Source organism: Dermacentor andersoni, chromosome 5 (genome assembly GCF_023375885.2).
Source record: "Dermacentor andersoni chromosome 5, qqDerAnde1_hic_scaffold, whole genome shotgun sequence".
NCBI classification, from domain to species: domain Eukaryota; kingdom Metazoa; phylum Arthropoda; class Arachnida; order Ixodida; family Ixodidae; genus Dermacentor; species Dermacentor andersoni.
The window spans coordinates 168,149,646-168,164,942 of NC_092818.1; the positions used below are offsets into that span (position 1 = coordinate 168,149,646).

General features: G+C 43.7%; 1 protein-coding gene across 1 annotated transcript in view; it reads right to left on the bottom strand.

Annotated features, from left to right (window-relative positions):
• Positions 1–15,297, bottom strand: part of LOC126531602 (atrial natriuretic peptide receptor 1-like) — a 265,340-nt gene that overhangs the window by 131,340 nt on the left and 118,703 nt on the right. The window contains exon 2 of the mRNA XM_050179200.2: positions 11,174–11,285. Coding sequence (XP_050035157.1) covers positions 11,174–11,285 — 112 coding nt within the window. The remainder of the gene's footprint in view (positions 1–11,173; positions 11,286–15,297) is intronic.

Here is a 15,297-nt window from a genome sequence, read left to right on the forward strand (position 1 = left end):
ATTAACACTATTGCGCAAAGCGATGAAGGGAGAGGGCGTAAGCTAAAAAAACAACACACGACAATAGAGCGCGACACGAGACCTAATTCTCTTATACTTGTTACCGTTTAATCGCATAAGCCATTTATCATACCATAAGGCTACACGAAAAAGATCATTTTGAATATTTAGTGAATCGGTGGCGTTTGTTATTTTGTGGTAAATTACGCGACAGTCTGGAAAACGTTGAACAGATGAAAAGGTAATATTGCCAGGAAGGTTATCATTATATACAAGAAACAACAAAGGCCGCAGTACGGACTATTGTGCTACGCCGGATACAACAAAAGAGAGAACAGATGAGCAATTGATAGCAGTTACATATTTAGTTCCATTAGAAAGGCTTTAATCTAGTTAGATATGTTAACATCAATATTGATTTTACCAAGCTTGAAAAGAGCCAAGTCATGCGATACCGAGCCATATGCCTTAGCGAAACTAAGAAAAATGCAGTCGATTCTTCGCAAACGTAGCCTCATGTCACACAGGAAGGTTGTCCCCAAATCTTTGCTAGGATTTATTAAAAATTAAGTTCTCCAGAAGTTCCATTAGGTCCGAATACATTATATGTTCTACGATTTCGGCAAGGAGTACCTGTTACTAATACGGAGCGATAGTTATAGGGCAAATGCTTGTTACCTGATTTGAAGAGAGGGACCGATTTCCCCACCTTCCAGTCGCTGGTTAGTGCAAGACGCGGTAAAAATTGCTCACAAAGTTTCGAGAGAACTATGACCATTTGCTAGGGCCCATTGCCGGGCTAGTTGGTTTGGATTCATAATAGACACGGAGCAGCGCAATAGGACAGCAACGAAGAAAGACACATACACAGTGATAACTTTCAACTAAAGGTTTTATTTGATCGCACGTGCTGTTTATATGTTGACAGCGGTTTGATAATAAAACGTAAGAGACAAACATATGAAGATATAGTGCAGAACCCACAGGTGTCGTCACTGTAATCACATCGCATCTGGTCATTTCAAGGCGATGTATCTAGAAACCTCGTTCTCCGATAAGGCCGAAGATGGAAAGCTCACACATTTTTTTCTATTGTGTCAATTTTATATGCTTCAGTTATTACTCGTGTCATTCTGCCTCCGGCCCTACGTAGAATGGTCGTGTTTTCGTAGACTAGGACGCAGCCGCAATCCCGGCAGTGGATTCCTAGATTGCCTGGCACCGCTTTTTGACATTGTACTGGTGTCCTTCAAGATCCTAGTTAAGGCACCGGTCGGTTTGACCTATGTAGGCCCTCCTACGTGACAAAGGTATAAACTATACGACGCCTTGAATGCAATCCACGGGTTTGTCACGGTGCTGAATCGCACAATCGGGCTACTCTCTTCTGTCCACATTTACGTTTTTGCAAAGCGCTTGCGACCTTTCGGGAGCGAAAAAAAAAAAAAAACTACGTTATCTGCTTGCTGCTTGCTATGCTGCTTGCTATCCTTCGCAAATTATGCAAATTGGTGTGCAAGTATGAAACTTTGGCCACCCTGTTTGCTTTAGTACTGTTGGTCCGCTCACTGAAGTTTGCCCTACACTTCCTACTCACATTTTCAGCTACGACAGCCAACGGGCTCAGCGGAAAGCCCGAGTCACTTAGACGTTTAGCCTGGGCCCACAAGTTTGTTTCAAGCTTACGCTGACAAGACTTCATCAATGAATTTTCCAAACGTAATAAGCTCGTGTTTGCAAAGTTCATTGATGAAGTAATCGATGCTTCGTGTTTCGGGCGAAACTGCGACTCTTCTTTATGGGTTTTTACTCTTTGCGGTGCCTGCCATTTTTAATCACGGCATAGTTTCCTCAAGGGAACCGCCAACATAGACACCTAAGGCTTTCGCGTTAAAAAATACTTTGCTTTCAGATAAAAAAGATAACACAGAAATAACACTTTAGCACCAGAAATACTCAGATATATAAAGGTGAATGAAAAAAAAAACTACAGAAGGCACATGACAATGAAGGCGAATCACTGCACAAAGCTCCTGTCCGCGTCCTTATAGCAAAGTCATTCACTGCACTGAAAGCTCTTCTTTCAAGGCCGCTAACTTCCCAGAGTCCGAACTTCGACGCACAGCTGTTGCCTTTGTTGGGCGTATAGCGGGCAGTCCAGCCAGCAGCACGTGGCCTATTTACGCATACGCCACTCCACACGAACACGACGCGGAGCTTGCACAATTGATTTTATAGAGTCATTTGTGTAAGCCACACCACAGCGAGAGCGCTGAAACAAACTTTTCGCACTTAGCAACATGTTGCCATGTGCCGTGAATTTCAACTATCACACGCAACAGTGATCTTTGGGACCCTTCATCGAAGAACGCTGCAGATTATCTTCTCGCTGAGGGTTTTCGTAAGAAGTTCCTAATTTCGTTGCTGAAAGGGCGGAATGGTGAATTCTTTTCCATATTCATGTGCACCGTTTTGCCAATTCGTTCACTCGCATGTTTCCAATTATACCTGCGTGACTTGTAATCCACTGAAATGACGTTTCATGGTCGCCAGTTCTCGTAATTTGTGTCAGCTCAGCAATTTCCACGATTAGTCCGCTGTGCACTTTTTGCCTGAACGTTACAGAGCAGCTCAATTCAGGTGGTGAATCTGCGCAGACTACCAATTTATGTGGAGGCTGGCCAGTCGCAATTAACTTTGTTTCTTCCAAAACTGTGTAGAGTTCTGGCGTCGTTGTTGTCGTAACACAACATACCCTAAAGATGCGTTGCAGTCCTAATGCCGGTATAGCGAAAGAAAACGCTCTCAACTGTCGTTTATCAGTCATCTGTGTACGCTAGGTGTGCGCCAGCATGCTGAATGTACAGTGCTCACGGAATGAAACGCGACATGGAGCATTTAGTAGAACCCTGCATATGTGCAAAGTACGCGAGACGCGCCATGTCATATCGCAAGGAATTTGATCATCGAAGGTGACTCCGACTCCGACGTAGGTGTATGCGCCAGAATTACGTCGTTGTGACACGAACTGCAGCCGGTGGAAACGAAAGTATGCGCATTACTTAGCCCTAAATTGACGCGTTTCATTCCGTGACCACTGTACATTTTAAACAACACTAATTCTAACGCAACGATTGGCAAAACTTGAGGCTTTTTCTTCATTCCCTCAATATTTTCAACACTCGTAGCTCTAAGAACATCCATAACGGCAGTCATTAAAAATAAAGATGAATTGTGAGCGTGTTCTTTCCGTGTCTTTTATTATGTTGTCCGTGTCTTATTTTTCGCGCCTAAAACCATTTCTAAAAAGTCATTCACCACCGTCTAGAAAAACCGGAATGATATAAGTTCACGTTAGAGAACCCCAGGTGGTCCAAATTTCCGGAGTCCCCCACTACGGCACGCCTCATAATCAGATAGTGGTTTTGGCACGTAAAACCCCATAATTAAAAAAAAAACGGGAACGATTGATTTGTACCCGACAAGTTGTGAATGTAAATTACATCGATTTCTCAGTGAACGGGGTCGGAAGACTGTTCAGGACAGAAAAGAGCGTCTCGCAATTAGGTTTATCTGAAGCAGACGGGATCGCATTTATAGGAGAAGGTAGCAAGGTGCGTAAGTAGGCTTTCAAACAGTAATAAGAAACAAATTTGCATCTTTATTTAATTATACAGTCCAAAAATTCCCATTCTCTGCTGTGGAAAGCCGCACACATATAGCTGACACAGACATCACGTTTCCTATTGATGAAACAAACCTCCACTAATTCCCGTGACAAGGAATGTTTGCTTCTACCAAGTATACGGATATTGGAGAGATCTGGCCCGCACATACAGGAATCGCAGTGCGTAGGTATATGTGCACTAATCTTATTCTGGACAAACAGCTTATCATTGACGCAAAGGCCTGTCTGGCTGATATGTACCCTGTCGCAAGTAAGTGGAACGTCGTACACCACGCCGACTGCGCGAGTCACACATAGCCTTGCATGCTATTTCCACAAAGCGTCAGCTTCTCCGGCCCCGAGATGCGTGGGCTCAGTTGCGTGTCAACATTTATTTATTTATTTATTTATTTATTTATTTATTTATTTATTTATTTATTTATTTATGATACCCTCAAGGCCCGAAGGCATTGCAGAGGGGAGTGGACAAAGGGATACAGAGGGGGTATATTGCGTAAAACAATGAACCGACTAGCCCAGCAACAAGCATTCATATACTTCTCAGTGATAACAATTCCGGTAGCTTGCGGCGTTGATGCTCAGTAAACGTGAAAAAAAATTTCGTAATGTTTTTTTCTCTCCTTTAACACAGGGACAGAAGGCTCTCGTGCTTCTGTGATGACCAGAGTGGCTGACGTCGACTTAGGAACTGCAAGACAAAGTCGAAGACTTGTTGCAATCAATAGGTGCACCTTATTGTCTCCTGAGCATGGCATATCATGACGTACTGGTAATGAATATCCTAGCACTGATCGTACTAAAGCAACTTGTGTAAAGGTTCCCTATCGCACTCCAGTCACATATATCTGAATTCGAATAATACTGTTCCCCTTTCTTTCAGTAGCTTTGAAGTACATGGGTTGATCCCCAGTCAGCGCCCATCAAGAATAATTGTAAGTCGATGGATTTTTACTTTTTCTAGCAAGTGCCACCAAAACAGGTTTTAAACTATTTAGGACGTTTTAGTGTGTATCGTAGCACTACTGACTAGTCAGCCCAGAAGCTCATGCCCCATTCCTGCAGATTGATTGATTGATTGAAAACATTATTATTCCACCGAGCTGGGGTGCCCGCCTCTTAACCTACACGTAGGTAGGGGGGGGGGGGGGGGGAGGACGACGCAGTCCCCGCGCGTTGAGGACGGTGAGTATTCACGGCCTCAACGGCCAGGCGGATTGCTCGACGCTGGTTGTCTTCAGCCTCGCTCTGGAGCAAGGTCTCCCAGGCTTCTCTACTGTCAATGTTTTCCTTAGCCCCTGGGGAGCCACCATACTCCCATATTATATGGCATAGCGTAAACTCATTTACTTCTTTAAGCACCGCTTGCAAAGTTCCTTCTGTGATCTGTGGTTGAAAAGTTAGAAACATGGCTAAGACGATGCGCAACAGGGATAAGGTGCCTCACAAAGGCTGGCCTACGTTTCGTAGGTGGCCCTGTCTTCGTCAAAAGCGCCCTTGTTACCCTCGGCAGGTTAGTTTTTAACAGGTCTGTAGGGTGACGTCACGTGCGGTCGTTGTCGGCAGCGCCTGGCGGTGAGGGAAGAATGAAAATAAAATGATCGCTGTCGTTTGACGCTTCTAGGCATGGTTTCTAAGACGAGGGGAAGAGAGCGGGAGACTGGGAAGGCGACAGGAGCAAAAAAAAAGAAAATAAACATAAAAAAGCTTCCCCCCCTGTCGTGCGCAAAATGAGCAGCGATAACCGGCTCACTTATACACGCTTTCACTCGCACTCACTGCATACGGCGCACGGCAACAATTTTATCACCCTTGGAGTTTATGCGGAACCTCAGGGGGACGCCGACGGCAGAAATGCGCTTGGAGTGTCCATATAGTTGCTATTGTAATAAAGAAACAAAGGAAAAGGAACAATACATGAAAGGAAAAGGAAGAAGATCTGAAATGTTTGTGCCGATGCCCAAATGCAAATGTATTCTCCCTATATTGAGCAACAGATGTTCAGCGAAAAGTGAAGAGGCAGCTGCGCCATCACTGCGTTGAATAATGGGGAACTTAGCACGCTTCCCTGCTGAAGTTTATACGTCGCTAGTCTAGTCAACCAGACGTTACTAGTCACTACGGAGATCCGTCTGGCTGTGAGAGAATTGCGTATTAGACGTAGCGTCTTTCCTCTACTGCCGAGTAGCACTATGCCTTCAAGGACATAAACGTGACTAGCCAGGTCGTATGCGATGTCCAGGAATATGGCAGTTGTGGAATTTCCTCTTGTTCTGTTGTGGTTCATACAGGTAGATGAGAGAGATAAAACTTTATTATGTCCTTGATGGGGTCCAGGACTGGCAGGGGTTGGGAGACTAACCCCCAGTCCCCCCTTCCTCAGACCGCGGCGGATCCATATTGATGTCTATAGTACAGCGCCCTGAACGAAACCTTGACGAATTTTGATGTAGCAAATTTGTACGTCATTCAACCATTGTATTTGTTCATTGATCCTCTTTTCTATTACTTTGAAGATGCAGTTTATGAGGTGTATTATTCTAAATGGCGCAGTTCCATGGAAGTTTTTCTAGGCTTCAGAAGAGGCACTACTCACTACTAGTAGACGCTCCTGCCAAGGTAGTAGTGCTTAGTTACCTCGTTAAAGGTGGAAGGAACACTCGGAACCCGACAAGCCTAGGTTCAACAAGACCTCGACTCACATTCGTGTCCGCGCGGTGGGCTAGTGCGCCGCTTGGACGTGTGCGATGTCGTTGAGGTTGGGAAGGGAATCCAGCTAGGAGTCAAGATGTGCCGGGAACCACGTGATAGTATGTGGACGGATTACTCTACCATCGATGATTCTATTGAAGATGTCTATGAGATATATGTCAGTTGACTGTTTGATGACCTGATCTCTTGAAAAATGGCATTTGGCTGTTACGCGACTAGTAGCACTTTTATTGTATAGTGCACGTGTGCTCTTACTTCACGAGGGCAAGTGTAGGTCACTTTTCCTGTTTTAGTTTGTCTTTCGTTTGCTTACATTTTTTGCAGACTTTCTATGTTTAGTGTGTTTGTGACATGTGTGTGCAAGTTTCTCAACTGTGCATTGAGAAAGCCATCCCTTACGTAGCCTACCTGCCCATCAGTGTGCAGTTATTAAACAAACAGAAACAGCAAACATATATGTCTCATCATGACAAGGTGCCATCAATTTACGAGGCACGTTCAATGCATGCATGATCTCCACTAGTTGAACATTTATGTCAAACGCCAGAAAATGTGATTTGAACCCTTTCTATATTGTATCTTGAGACAGCCCTACTGATTCTTTGTACACTTAACTGTCAGCAGCTATATTGGTAGGCGAAGGGATCTAACAATGTTGCATGCTTTGCCGCTGGAGTAGGTGGCGTTAATAAGCTACACAACTCATCCCAACACTTATGTGGCACCTTCTGAAGTTCCTTCTGCATTTTCCCTAGTACCCAATGAACCTCATTGCCCTCAAAAAAGCACGAGCTGCGGTATTCACACATTACTACGTTGGCGTTCGTATTCACCATCCACACCTCTGTACGTGCCTGAAAGGGTGGCCAGCCGTGTCGCTTGCTCTTTTTCCATGCTACCTATTTGAAATCAGCAGGATTGCCTGATCTTTGCATGCCCTTTCTGTTTAGATGACGATACGTTGCCGAGTTCACAATTCAATCTTTGTGTCGTAGAAGCTTACAGCAGTGAGGAGGGGGCTAGACACAACATATTGCAACGCAAAGAATCGTACCTATGTATCTAAGGATGTCAGAGGCTGCGCTACCGCAGACGCGTATTGCCAGTGAGGAGCTGCCACTTAAAGCCAAGCATGCCACCGCCATGAAAGAAAGCCGACGTAGCCCCACATTTAAGCCAAGGATAATATAAAGCTCCATCGAGAGCGCTTCACATCCGTAGCTCCTCAAAGACAGCGGATACGGAAATCAGAAGTCCCATCATAGAGATTCGTTGGCAATGCGGATGTTGGGAAATCGGAGACAAGATCAAAGCGACGCCACGTGCAAGACGTGGCAGGGTAATCGTGAGAAACTTCAAAGGATGCTTCACTGTTTTCTTAATACTACTTTCCAAGAAATCACCATAAAAATGAGGCGCGATTATTCAGCTATTGTTGTAACTCTGAGAATCGCCTACTTATATGGCAGGTTTCTTTGATGCCTGCCGTTTTTCGGTAAGAGTACAGCACAGTATCATGACTTTGGCAAAACAAGGCGGAAAACCACAGTCGTCGGGATTCTGTTTCCGCTTTCGGAAGACAAAAGACGGCTTGTATCTCTTCTGGCGTCACGCTGCTTTAGAACATTGTCAACATTACGTTGCTGTTTCTTCCTGCGGCCATAGGCACATTTTTCAGTAACCTGTCGTAGACTGAGTGGTAACTTGAAGTAAAGAAGATGAACTTGTCATATTTAACCGTGATTACAAACAATGTACCTCAAAATGTGGCAGAACATTTTCTGCTTAAGTAACTTGCTTTTTAAATATGTCATATTAATGCAGTTTTCGTATTAATTTTATTTCGGTTGCGGCTTTCTGCCACAAAGTATGTCACATAGGAAGTTAAGCTCGAGTGATGTTCTAGTCTAACTACCTCATTCTGCAGAAGCAAATTTTTATTCTGCAATTATAAATTACAGTACTACCAAAGAAGTTTCTACGCGCGACCATATCCACAAGACAGTAACTAATATCTATTCGTTTTTATGCGATGTGTCCACATTTGTTTATGAATCAATGTAACAGCATTTAGGAGGAATGATTGTCGGCTAAAATGAAACAATAGCATTGCATGAATAAGCAAAAAGTAAAAAAGGCTACGGTAAGAAGTTGTGCTTTCCCTGTATGTGCTACTATCCTGAGCTCAAATTCTTGGTGTATTTTCCTATGACTGCAGTATTTTTTTACGTATAGTGTATCAGAGAATAAATTGCAATAACACAACCCAATAAAGCCAAACTGTAACAGCAAACCACGCACCGAGTAGAATATGTGTGGCAGCAAATTATGTGCACTTAACGATGAAATGAATCACGTACGTAATTCCTAAAGAGATTACAGAGTGTTGGTGTGCTGGGGCATGTCTTAGAAGGAGGGGTCCTATTAGACACTGAAGTATTAGAACAAGCAGCATGATGAAACCAATTCTTATGACCTTTGTTTAGTCCATTAACCAGCGTGTGCTAACTTTCTCATATGAAAGCTGCCGTATATTGCGATCTAAGCCATAAATGGTGCTTCCTGTCAACAGTGATAGGCATGGTTTCATTCCACATTCCAATATTTACCGCAAATACCCTTCTCCTGTTTATCAGGCCAAAGCCGGCCGTGAATGCTTTCCTTTTCATGGCGGAACACTGCTATTCAAGTACCAATAAATTTAATATAAACATGCCTGGCCTGTGCACAACACGTAAGGAAAAAAAAAAAAAGATATGACTGAAAAACAGTGCCGACACATGCCATTAGTGATATATAATCAGCCCTCGTCGTCATAGTGCTGTGAAGATTTGAACACTAAAGAAAATTGAGAAGCCAATAGTGCGACGCCTTAAGAGTGCTAGTGTATTATAACTTCTCCCTGGGATGGAGGTATCACTGCTCGAGAGCCCAAAAAAAGAAGAATATTTGACGAAGGAGCAACAGAGACATGAGAGACATCATGTGATTTTTTTCTCCTTTTAAAAAAATATATTGGGACTGTGGTCGACAAATTCCATGCAAAAGGGCCGTCACACAGCTTCGAATTTCTTTTTTTTTTTTAGAATAGTGCGGCGCTATTAGCGTATATACGCGTATATGCAACACATGGTCCTTTTCTAAAGAAACATCTTGTTCATATGAGGATGTTATCTTATTCTCATTCTCAGTTTTGCATGTTCAGCGGTAGCGCTGTTTTGTTCGGAGTGTTGTATTGATAATTTCTCTGCAATGTTGGTGCTGCTTATGCTGATATCTAGAAGAGCACATTTACGAACATATTCATTACATATGAACGTTATATATGTATAGTATATGCATATGTTACATATGCAAGCGTATTACAGTGTACAGCACCACATGTACAAAAAAAAATCTTGAGACAAGTAGTCGCCGGTGCGACTTCCGTAAGTACGCTAATCTCACCCTTTGATCGTGTCGATAACGAAATGCAGCTGCTTTGTGTATCGCTCCCGATTTGATGCATTTCCAACGAGGCCTGTTATACATGTTCCCCGCGCACTGGTTATAACAGTCAGCCTTTCTTTATCACTGCGATATTTTCTTATGTTGCTCTTTTCTGCATCTTCCAAATCAAAATTCTTTGAGGGCATGCTCAGCCAGTCGCTCAAAGTTAAATATGCTTATTATTCGGCAGAGAGAGAGAGAGAGAAACAACTTTATTCGATCCACTATCGACGTAAGCAAGCTCCACGTCACCTGGCTAGGCCCACTCGGGGACCATCAGGTGAAACCTGACGGCCCTCTCGCGAGCCCTTATTATTCGGCAGAGCTACCTTTTTCCGACTTTTCCTGCTTTCTTTCCTGCCTTTTCCCGTCTTTCTTTTATAACGTGATTTTTCGTGTTTGTTTGATTTTAAATGAAGTGTATGTTAATGTATCTGATCTATCGATGTTGCTTGATAACAACGCCCATTTGCTGTCTACAGATATCACCATCAATGTTGTTATTATTAACCCAGGGTCCCACTGCAGTTCTTTCACTTTGGGACCCTCGTCTGTATATTTGTGATGTTGTAAACACCTTTTTTTTAAACCAATAAAGCTGAATCTGAATCTGAATCTGAATCTGAAACGCGTCATCGTAAATGTTGCATGAGCGAAAGAAAACGAACACGGACGTTGCTTATTAATCATCGCGCATTTCCGGATCCTGTCTCGTATACATTACCGTCATTACAGGTGAGTGGAAGGTCTAAGGAGAATTAGAATTTTGCAGAAACAGAGACAGCAGAGCCTAACAGATATTACAAGATCATGACACCTCGTTCACTCCTTGTGTACGCAGGGACTGAATTCACAATGATCTTTGTTTCTAAACAGCTTTCTCATTGGCCCGCCACATTCGCTATGTGTTTTATGTTCGCTATCCCGATTGATTGATGATTAGCCTGTTGAGAACAATATGGATTGCAAATTCGGTCATGTTTTATTGCAGTAGAGCAAATACTGAAACTATATGCTCGAAAATACCTCGAAAGAACAAGCAAAAAGTGCTTGAAATAAGAAAATACATATGGAAATATTCACGCGTGCATTCCATGTACATATGCATTCAGGCGGTGGACGAAACCGATCAAGTTCGACACCATGCAGAAAGAAAAAAAAGAAAGAAAATAAGTATAATTCGAAATGTGAGCAGAGCAAAGGCCTAAACGTTCGTTTCTCACTGATACAAAACTTTCAAGAACGGCAGTGTTGAATGGGAACAATAAATGATGGACAGCGACTTACGTGGTGAATAATTCCACGGAGAAAAATACGAAGTCGCCGTTGTCCATGCCAAGATCATCTGCTGTGAGCATAATCTCTCGCACCGTGTCGGGTGATGCGCAGATGACGACGACTGCAAAAAGATAAAGGAAAAAACGGCACATAAGATGTCGAACATGAGCATTCAGTGTGATTTTTTTTAAAAGCACTCGATAACTTCTTTGTGTGTCAGAGCTTTCGAAGTTGTCCCCCTACATGTAATGTTTCCGCCATTGCGTAAATCATACTTTCAGTCACAATATGACATAATAAAACTGCCTATTGCTAACTGGAAGAATCAGTGACAGTACTAACGGGCAGACAGAGACAGGCCTCTACATTATTGGCAACTTATTTAGTGATTAACTGCAATTAGTAGGATGCAAGATGCGTTATTCCAAGCGCTCGAATGTTTTCAACATGCAAGAAGGCATTCTTTTTTTTTCATATTGTGTTACCAATTCACGTACCAGAAATGTATGCGGGGAACTGCTTTTGAGTAAAGAAAAAGTTTTCGGGTTGTCTTCATACTTAAGTATGAAAGAAAAGTACCACGTAAACAAGTGCGCCGTAACTTTTTCAACGATATTTGCAAGAGTAAAGCGCGCTGAAGCTGGTGCTCTCTACGAAGGGCTTCTTTATAACGTATTGTTTAAGTAAGAAAGGCTGGATGCAGTGGATGTAGTATATGCATAACTTATTCTTAACAAGATCAATGTCTAGTGGTGTGGGTGCTGTGGTACTTATAAACATTGTCCAGGGGCCCTATAACGTAAAACTATTAAAATATGTTTTTATTTTGATCACCTGACGTCAAATTTGCGCGCCCGCCGACGGAAGCATCGGGCGGTGACTCGCAGGGTTGTCTGAACAGACCATTCAAATGCTCTCCTCGTTTATAGGAGGTCACTTTTGCTTGCTTCAAAACGAATAACATTGGCTACAGTGAGCGGCTTGTCTTCCCTAATTCGCTGATAAGAGGCGAGGAGCATGCTCAAGTGGAGAGGGATTCGAAGGCGCCGAGCCAGTGCACTAAAAATCGATAACCGCATGAAGGGTGTGGCGCCGGTGTCTGCGATTGGTCGGCTTTTTCTTACTTAGCTTGAGGTGGCTGGTCGAAAATCGCAGCGGCATGCAACGAAAGGTTAAGAATGCCGCTAAAACGGATCGTCAGCAAAGAAGAGTTGGCCAAGTGAGGTCATAAACGTGCCGAAAGTGCTCGATAACGCTACATGGCCACGCAAAAAGTTTTATTGTACGCAAATAAACCAACGCTCTCCGGCGGGTTCGAGTAGCCAGTGCATGAGCGATCGCCGGCCGCCATCTTTTATACCTTTCGGAACAGGGAAGCCTGCGGCTATTCAGAAAAAAAAAATCAGTTTTGTTCGGGCATAATAATGCATCTTCAACGCGTACACGTTACTTCGACGCAGTGAGTTTTCCTGGTTTTGTGACGCCACGTGACAGGCAGGTTAGGTGCAGCGCAAAAACTTTTGACGAATAGCGGAGGGCTAACGGCGAAAAGGCATCGAATCAGAAATAACTATTTTTCTTTTTTTCGGTCCAGTCATGCATAATCAGTGTCTACTCGTCATATCAGATGGGGAGCTATCGCTGTTTTCGTGACGTCGTGTGACAGACAGCCGAAAGGGGGGTGGTGGTTCAAAAAAGTTTTTGACCAATCGCGGAGGGCTGATTGCAGAATTGGAATCGAAAAGTCTGGAATAGCTTTACGTTATAGGGCCCCAACGCCAGTATTCTATGACAAACTCAAAAATGATTCGTTTAAAACATCAATACTTTTCGTACCGACAACATTTCCGCTACTACCACAACAAATTTATTGAAGGTAACCACAGCTGGGGATATAGTGTATCCTCTTATAATATTTTCGGCCTCGAAGTTGCACTCACGAAGCACATGGCAAGAAGACAGCGGAAGATTATGCCAACGAACAAAAAAAAAGACATGACTCTTATTGAAAAAAAGAGAGCACATGTAACGCATCAGGTCGAGTTCAAATATATGTAGGTTTACAAAGAAATAGTAAGAAATAAGTAAAAGAAAGTGTACAGCGGAGGAACAAAAATAACATGCACACAACCATTTCCATACTTTCTGAGCTTTCAGAACCAGCTAATGCACAAAAGTTAGGTTTTCGCTGACACAGTTCGCAAAGTGCGAGCGTGCGCATAAATGCGGTAAGAATATTAAGCAAGGACGCAGAAGGCCCGCCTGATCACCGAATACAAGGACTACGCAAGAAAAATTCATGTATTCTAAGCCGCAAACAAAAAAAAAAGAAAACCTTGAAATGGCGTCAGCAAGAGGAATATTTGATCGGAAAGGTAAACACAGCGCGATTAATTGACATACTACTTCATGAGTGCACATTTCCATTAAGGCATCACGTGCAATATTGAAAGAGCCGGGAACCAGGGGATGGCGGTGACAGCACTATGGCCCCGAAGTGCAAGAAGACATTGAGCCGTCCTCTGATGGCCTAGTTTTCCTTTATTTACACATATCCACGACGAAGTACGCCTGTGCGCGGATTCATACCGGTGGCGTACGATGTGCTGTAATGCAATGAAAAAGAGATTGGAGAGTAAACATGCCTTTGTATTGACGGTCGCGATGTAACGTGAAAGTAGAAGTGGAGTAAATTTGAAGAAGACGTACCGCAAGCACATTGTTCAGCGTATAATCACCAGTTGTATGGTGAATTTGTAATAGTACAACGCAAAGTGTCTTCTCAATGCGTCAAGGTGCAAATTCAAAATTTCGCACAGTAACAAGCTCTGTCATACAGAGAGATGCAAATGAGAAAAAGGCAGGGAGGTTAAGCGGAGTAAAAACCTCCGGTTTGCTACCCTGCACTAGGGGTAGGGAAAGGGGAGGTAAAGACCGATAGAAGAGCGGGGACAAAAAGAAAGGCATGAAAAAAAAAGGACGGGATCATTATAGTCTTTCTAAAAGGCCACTGGCACGTAAAAAAGTCAACAAAGCCTTGACGAACTTTCGGTGCGACGACAGTTCATGTCGGCATTCCAAGATTGTCTGTTCTGAAAGTGGCCTGTCGTCAAGGCATGCCAACATGTCCGCTCGCGACAGCTGATGCGGGCTGTATCGAGGACAGTGGCAAAGTACATGTTCTATAGTCTCCTCGCCGCCGCAGTGACTGCAAGCAGCGCTCTCCGTGTTCATACCGACTTGGAAGGCAAAATATCTTGTGAAAGCAGCACCAAGTCACAGTCGGCAAGAACTGTTGTCTCGAGTTGAGATAGTCCAGATATGAGTCGAAGTCGGAGGGATGGGTCCAGTCGGTGCGGACGTGTGTGCTTCAAGCTTGGTGCGTTCCATAAAGATCTTATGGCTTCATTTGCAATAACACGAATCTTCATTCCTGCATCTGTTCTTGAGAATGAATTGGAGTCTTGCAAGCCCTCCTCACGTGCAGATCGTGATTCTGCATCGGCATGTTCATTGCCCATTATGCGACAGTGGTCTGGAATCCACTGTAACATGACGTCGTGTGCTTGCTCGACGAGGTGGTGAAGCAGCTGTCTGATTTCTAGAATTAGTTTTTCGTGAGGTCCTCGGCCTAAGGCAGAAACTAAACAATGAAGAGCAGCCTTGGAGTCACTGAAAATGCTCCATCTCTTGGGCAGTTCATCAGAAATTACGCGAAGTGCACGACTAATAGCAACGAGTTCCGCGGCAGTCGATGCAGTCTGGTGAGAGAGTCGAATCCTTGCGGTGGAGATTTTTGCAGGCTAGATCACCGATCCCGCAGACCCATTCACCGTTGTTGAATCGTCAGTATATAGATGATAATGCTCGTTGAAAGTCTCGTACAGCAAAAGCAGTGAAAGCTGCTTGAGTGCTGGAGACAAGAGTTGTGCTTTTTTCCGTATTCCTGGTACCATTAGGCGAACTTTTGCTTTAGCCAAGCATTATGGGGGAAACGGAACTGTTGCTGGAGCTGTATAACCTGATGGAAGGTATGCACAATAGGACAGGATTGTCTGACAAAAGGAGCCACGTGGTCGATCCTCTGGCAGTGAGGCTAGGTGATGGGCAGGTGCGCGAGCAAGGTGTCTCAC